Genomic DNA, 7056 nt, shown 5'->3' on the forward strand with positions numbered 1-7056 from the left:
GTTCCTGAATGTCTGAGTTCGGCCGCAGCATGATCTGTGTGTGTGACTGAACTTAACATCAAACTTGCTTCTGTTTCACACAAATGCTGGCACAGACGTGCATGTTCGGCTAGAGTCGCTTTGAACTCGTGCATCTTCGGAAGCGGAGCTGCGCGGAAAGTTATAAAAAATGTCGTGCACACCGCCACGCGAAACGACGTTGCGCGCACTCAAAGCGAACTTTTGCCAACACCGCGATGACGTCATATTTGCCGCGCGCACCTAAGCGAACTTGTGGACGCGTCGAGTATAAATCAGCCTTGAGCGTGTGTGTGTTAGATACAGTGAAGACAGCGCGTTAGTTTAGAACTCTTCTAATTTTCTATTTTTTTTATTGTAGAGAGTGTGTTAATTTGTGCAATTATAACCTACCAGCAACGTAAATGATTTTTAAAATATATTAGAATGAGTACATTACAATATAAATTTATTAGAACGAGTACATTATTATTTATGGGCTTAAAAACAAGATGCAAAAAATCAGAATATTGTACCTGGTGGGGAGTGCCCAATGTAAACATGAAACATATGCCATTACCTATATTGTAGGCTACTGTGGTACAGTTATGGAGGCCCTTCATAATGCAGAGGTCAGCTGCCTGCTCTGCCAATAGTTAGAAATGGCACTATAGTATGCAGTGTTTAATAAATAGCTGTTTTACTAAATTCTGCTGAGGTGAAATTCAGTGCAGCCCGTATCGTGATACGTATCGTATAGTGACATCTGTATCGTGATACGTATCGTATCGTGGCTTTGCTGGTGATACACAGCCCTACTGACCACAACTCTCAAAAAAGCATCTTGGCAGTAAATATGTGTGCTTGAAATGTAATACTTCATTGCAAAATGCCCAATGCTCCTTTCCATGTGGATTCATCAGTTATGCCATCATTTTTTTATGGTGTTGATGGCTATGAGAGAAAAGATGCAGATGTGTACTTTAGAGCTGTCAGTAATGAGAGTGGTCGCAGCAATACTACGATGGCGTAGGCCTACACATTTGCAATGAATGGTCGTCTGTGAGTAAAACACACGCCTGAAGGCTGTGAAATCTCTGCCGTTTAAATTAGAATCAGGTTTGTCTGATCTGATTACATCAGCACGCCTGTGGCAGAATCAGATGTAATACTGTGTTTGATAAGCAGTGGGAGACATACAAGCAGTCTTGTCCAAACTAAAAGCACTCAACCAGACAGGAAACACAGCGAGATAGACTGCTGAAAGATATTTTTAGATCTCCAATGAAAATTAAGACAGAAATGTGCTAAAAATATTCACATAACGCAGCTTTTTTTGGACTTTAAGCCATGCTTACTGTCTTTGTATTTGCTCTTGTACTTTGGCCATCCAACCCCCCGTACTCATTCTTTTGTCTTTTCTTTTATTATTATTCAAATTTAGGCCAGTGCTTGCAGGGATTCCAGAATGTTCTTTTTGAACATGAACTCACAGGCTCCAACTAAAAGGACTGGGTCCTCCACGGGCAAGCATTTCATCATCAACATTGGTTAAATGTTGTGATTTAGAGACATCTTTGAGGCATAGTATTTTCCAGTCAAACTGGAAAAGAACATTCAGTTGTAGTTCCCAAACGTAAAATCCTACAGCTCTCTAAGAATGAACTTGAATTCTTACAAGTTGTAGCATCCAGCAGTTGATTTTTTTATTTTAATTTTTAAAGAAAACGTAGGATTTTTTAAAGTGTTGTTTACGGAAATCTATTTCCTCTGATGGCAAAGCTGAATTTTCAGCAGCCATTTCTCCAGTGTTCAGTATCACGTAATCATTCAGAAACATTTCTTATTATTATCAATGCTAAAAAACTGAAATGTGACATAACATAAAACACAGTTCAATTTAATGTCAAGGTTTTGCTCTCATTTCAATATGCTGGTGCTTTTCATTGTGCTCACACATGCTAGCTATACAGTATTACATCTCACCACAACACAGTACCAGCGTGTTCGCTTGCTGCTGCATCATCTTTACACAAGAACTATTAGCTAACACATGACAGCGGTTCTGGCAAAGCAAAGAAACTGCAGAAATGTAATATGATCACGTACGAACTATTATGCTACAATCAGGTAATATTTTGAGCTGCTAACTGCTTAAATCAAGCCAATTAAGATAGGTTGCCATCACATATTACCTTCTGAAACTCTGCTTTTGGCAGTCATTTGGTATGACAAAATTAGCACAACACTTTTATCTCATTTCATCATGACATTCACTAAAATGGTTGACTCTGAATGAATAAAGCTGTGAAAATAGTCTTATAATTATTCCGCTTGCCGCAAGTAGAGGGAAACAGTAACCTTATAAAAGTGCTTTGGGCTGCTCTTGTTTGAACACAGTGTGGTAAGGAACTCAAAGTATGCGCAGACTTTGTTTTTGGTGGTTTTACCCAGAAATCTACTCCAAATTCCTTGAAGTGGGGTACAATAAAGTTGAATCTTGGAGACGACCGTCTCTGGACTTCAGCAACTGAATGTTATTACCATAACAAAAGCCTACAGAATAGCTAGAAAAACGTTTAAAGTTCAGCCAAATGCATTATTATATTACAAACATTAAAAATAATGCATGATGCAGAGGAACCAACAGTGATACATTCAAACGCAGTAGTCTATATCCAGTAACTATTGGATGATGTCACAACCATTGCTACGCATTACAACATAACAAATGAGTCATTCAATGGGATTAAGGGCCTTTCAAGCTGCACCTTAAAGGTGAAGGGTGTAATTTCTGCGCCCCTGGAGACACCAAAGGGAACTGCAATCTGTTTGTTTGAGGCAGAGGAGGTTTATAATACTGGGTGAAAGCCATGCATTAGCGTCCCCATTCATCTCAATGGCAGTTTCTCGTCTAGCACAGGCTCCCTGGAAGTATGTGAATTAAAATCTGTCATCTTTGCTCATGCATTCAGTTCTGGGCACTTTAGTTCTGCATTTAATACTTCAAAAGATTTACATTGAAAATTTCATCATGTCTCAACAATGCAAAGACCTTGATTATAACTGTGCATGTACTTGACTCAACCAGTGGCATGAGTTTGGGGCATGTATTTATCTGAGCAACAGCAGACAAGCAAGGTTGTCTGAAATCAGTCATTATTTTTACAGTTCTGTTTGGTGCCATTAGTGGTGCAGAAATGACATACTTGAATTTTCCATGAGCCAGCAAAGCAAAGAGGAAGAGAGGCAGAAATTTGTGTTTCTGGTTTAAATGTGGGGGGTGTAAGACAATGTTTACACTTCTCGAAGTTGCCTCTCGGCCTGCAACTTTAGGAGGCCCTTTTACTTGAATTAGGAGAAATCCTTTCAGAGATGGGTTGCAGGGATCAGGGGGTGGCTTTCCAGCATGACAAAACCAAACCCATTTCCCTCCTTTTTTTTTTCTCCCTCCAACACTCTACAGGACGCCTTCGCAGCTTACACAATGCAAATCAGTCTGAGCCCCCTTTCAGAGAGTGATTAATATGCATAGACGGCCCATCTATATCAAACAGCACAAAACGGAAAACAACTGGAGAACATTTGGGACGATTGGATTTCAGTCAGCTTGCGCAAAACAAAATTAATACATTTTTACAAGAAGGAGTCACAGTGTGAACAGTACAGCATGAAAGCATTCAAATGTTTTTATCTGGTGAAACATCCAGCAATCCTACAGCATGGGGGCAAATCTCTCTACCAGATCACAATTCCTTTCAGCTCTGATCTGACGCTTATGTTTTCATTGGCATCAGTCTTAGTAAAAGCAATACCATTATAAAATTCACTCTTTAATGACCATACAGAAGGACTCTGTAGGAGGAGAGGTTCAGAGGTGGACCCTTTACCAGTAGAGATAAAATATCTGGTCAAATTTAATGAGACTTTTAAGAGAAGTGATAAATTCATTCTGTTATAACACATAATTATTCAGCAGGCATACATTCTCTGAGAAATTTTAAAAAAAAATGTAAATGTAGAGAGCCTGTCATTCATTTATGTGCCATAAAGAAGAATCATCCTTGAGTTAAAATCAGTTGATTTAATTATGGTTTGTCTGTGAACCAAAAAAATAAAAATAAAATAAATAATTTGAAAAAACTGAGCCCTGAACTTCATGACATTATCTTTAAAAACTAACAAAAACACTAATAATGGTAAAACAGAAAGCTGCACCTGAAATATGAACGAATGTCTGCACATAAAAGCACCAAATTATAGTAGGCCTATATTTTTTTTTTCTTCTTTTTTTTCTTTTATCACATGGTTACTGTTACTCAGCCAAAAGATGGAGATCCAAGTAATTTTACTCTCTTCCAGTACTTTCATACTAGCTTTGAACTTGCCACAGACAGAGGAGTTCCAGATGTTCACCATCTTGCAATTGTTTCTTTATTTTCCTTCAAGTGTTAATTAATCTACTACTTTGCCCTCCTCTTGAGGTCAGGGACATGTACAGTATTTAAAGCCCCCTGTCCTGACTACTTTAAGTTGGATAAACTTCCAAAGATTTCATCTAACAATAACTGTACTGTATATAAAAGCAAACACACTAGACATGAACTCACAAACTCCATCACTCTTTAAATAGGACACATGTACAAACTCACAGAACTACACATCCTGCCCTAATTACACGCAAATTAAAGACACATTCTATAACCTGCCAAACACACCAGGACAAACTCCCACACCTGCTAGGAGGAACATCAAACCTGCTCAAACCAGCTGCGAGGTTTGTGAAGTCCTGCCACGACAAAAGGGCAACCAGTGGGACAGGACCACCGACTGGAAAATAACATCATCCCTCTGCATCACGCATACAAATCATAACCACTAACGGCTATCACTGTACAACACCACTCCATTTCACCATACACTTATGTGTAAATATTAGGGATGCACCGATACCGATACTGGTATCGGTATCGGGCCCGATACTGGCCTCCTGTACTCGTACTCGTACTCGTTAAAATGCCCCGATACCAAACGCCGATACCACACAGCATGTGATAAGCGCCATATTTAAACATAGAAACACTGACAACAGACAGCAGAAAGGAGTTATGGATGTCTACTACGAAGTATATGTATGCAATAAATATAATGTTAAACATTCAGTATTAACGCCTAGGGGGTGAGAGAATATAATTAATTCCCGCCCAAGTCTTACTCTCTGATTGGCTGGAAATGATCATCCATGCATTCGAATAATTTCCCGAATAATCACATGAAACATTTTTGGAACAGTTCCATTTATCACTCTTATTTATGCGCAGCACTCATAAATCACACTTTCGCTTAGTTTTCTAATTGGCTGCTTGGTCTGCTTGTAAACAGCCTGGATATTCATTATAAATGCATGAGAAGTGTAACTTCAGTCTTTAATGGGACGGTTCAGGCATTTACTCACACTCATTGCTTTTCTAAACCCGTTTGACTTACTATTTCTTTAGTGGGATACAAAGGCACAGGCAAAAGGTTAGAGACAGACAGCCTTAGTCACCGTTCACTTCCATTGCATCTCTTTCCATACAATGAGAGTAAATGGTGACCGAGTCTATCACTCTGACTGCATCTTCTTGAAGAAAGTAAGTCACAGAAAGGTTCGAAACAACATAAGGGTGAACAAATTATATATTTTTAATTTCTCGTTGAAGTATTACTCAAACAATAACAAGGATAAACTAATTCAAGGGTAATGCAGAGATGTTCCAGTCGCTCAACACGAGCGCTCTCAGCTGCGCCAGCACCACCGTGACCATCCAGAATATGAACAACACACGGATGAAAACACACACATTAAAAACACCACACAATAAACTTTGGCTGGTTATTGTGACGGCTTAGTTGGCGATGTTTACACAACACACCAGATGGTTGTTTTTCCTGTCCCCCAACACAAATCTCAAAGGAGCCAATGCGCAGTAATGTCCACACAACCATAAACAACGCAATTTCGCGCTCTTAAAATGTCAAATATCACTCATAGAAGTGCGGTTTGTTTTTACACAGGGACGCGAGACTTCATATCCCACCTAACCGGTGCCAGTTTGGTAACATGTGCCAGTTTGGCAGGGATGAAAATAACAGAGTTTGTTTAAATGAAAGGGACGGATAGATATAAACCGAGGCAGTTTGCAAAGCTGTATCACTGAATGAACCAGCTCAAACTACCTCGCATCCTCATCCTCAAGCTCGCTATAACTGCTTCTGTGCTTTGGCGACAACGCGCCAAGACAAACAAGGATGCGAAAGGATACAGTCTAACACAGGGCAACTGATACAAGTGCATCTTACCTGCATAACCAAAGAAAAGCAATGTCCAAATGAGATCCCTTATCTGAAGCATTGCAATCGCTTCCAAAGGTATGCTCCGTGTAGAATAGGTAGAGAGAGTTGGTTCAGTTATGATCTAAATGACTACGATGCTTTGTCCCTGTTTCAGGTTGATGTGATATCATGAATTGGTCCTCAGCCGTTGACACAGAATGCGCTCCGAGCAGCACAGCGAATGAGTGACAAGAGCCGAGGCACGCACAACATGAATTCATCCGCCAGAGCTAGCGTATATGGAGCGCGCTGGATACGTGGGCATAAACTAGTGCGAGCACTTTATTCAGTCTGGTGCCGCTGCAAATCACAAACAGCAGATGGTGCGCTCGGACAATGGCCTCATGGACTGCCGGGGGTTATTCGGATTAGGAATTCTTGTAAACTCGACAATGGTTACCGGTATTCAATGGCGGGTTTCGTTTCCCCTCACCAGGCTCATTATATGAGTATAGAGCGGATGTGTGCGGCATCGCAGTAATCGCACAGTCCTTTCACCTACTGCACGTCCTCACGCAAATACAAGGGGAAATAAAGAGTCAAACAAATAGAATGCAACCTATTTTGCTCTTTTAAAGTGGATTTAATTAACCATACTGGATACTGCATTTTTTTTAATGGGAATGATGTGTTTTTCCTTGGTGGCATAAAAATAGGCTATGGTAGGCAACAGAATAATGCATG

At 40.0% G+C, this 7056-nt stretch overlaps 1 protein-coding gene across 12 annotated transcripts in view; it reads right to left on the reverse strand.

Moving 5' to 3' along the window:
• Positions 1–6600, reverse strand: part of LOC107756101 (neural cell adhesion molecule 1-like) — a 254253-nt gene extending 247653 nt beyond the window's left edge. For 7 of the 12 annotated variants that reach the window (XM_016573080.1, XM_016573083.1, XM_016573082.1 and 4 more), the window contains exon 1: positions 6340–6599. In XM_016573080.1, coding sequence (XP_016428566.1) covers positions 6340–6391 — 52 coding nt within the window. In that variant the 5' untranslated portion in view covers positions 6392–6599. Of the gene's footprint in view, positions 1–6339 lie in introns of all 12 variants that reach the window. The other 5 variants (XM_016573084.1, XM_016573087.1, XM_016573086.1 and 2 more) reach the window with 3 other exon arrangements.
• Positions 6601–7056: the final 456 nt, after the last annotated feature.

This window comes from Sinocyclocheilus rhinocerous, unplaced genomic scaffold, assembly GCF_001515625.1.
Source record: "Sinocyclocheilus rhinocerous isolate Xijiao unplaced genomic scaffold, SAMN03320098_v1.1 scaffold682, whole genome shotgun sequence".
Classification (NCBI taxonomy): Eukaryota; Metazoa; Chordata; class Actinopteri; order Cypriniformes; family Cyprinidae; genus Sinocyclocheilus; species Sinocyclocheilus rhinocerous.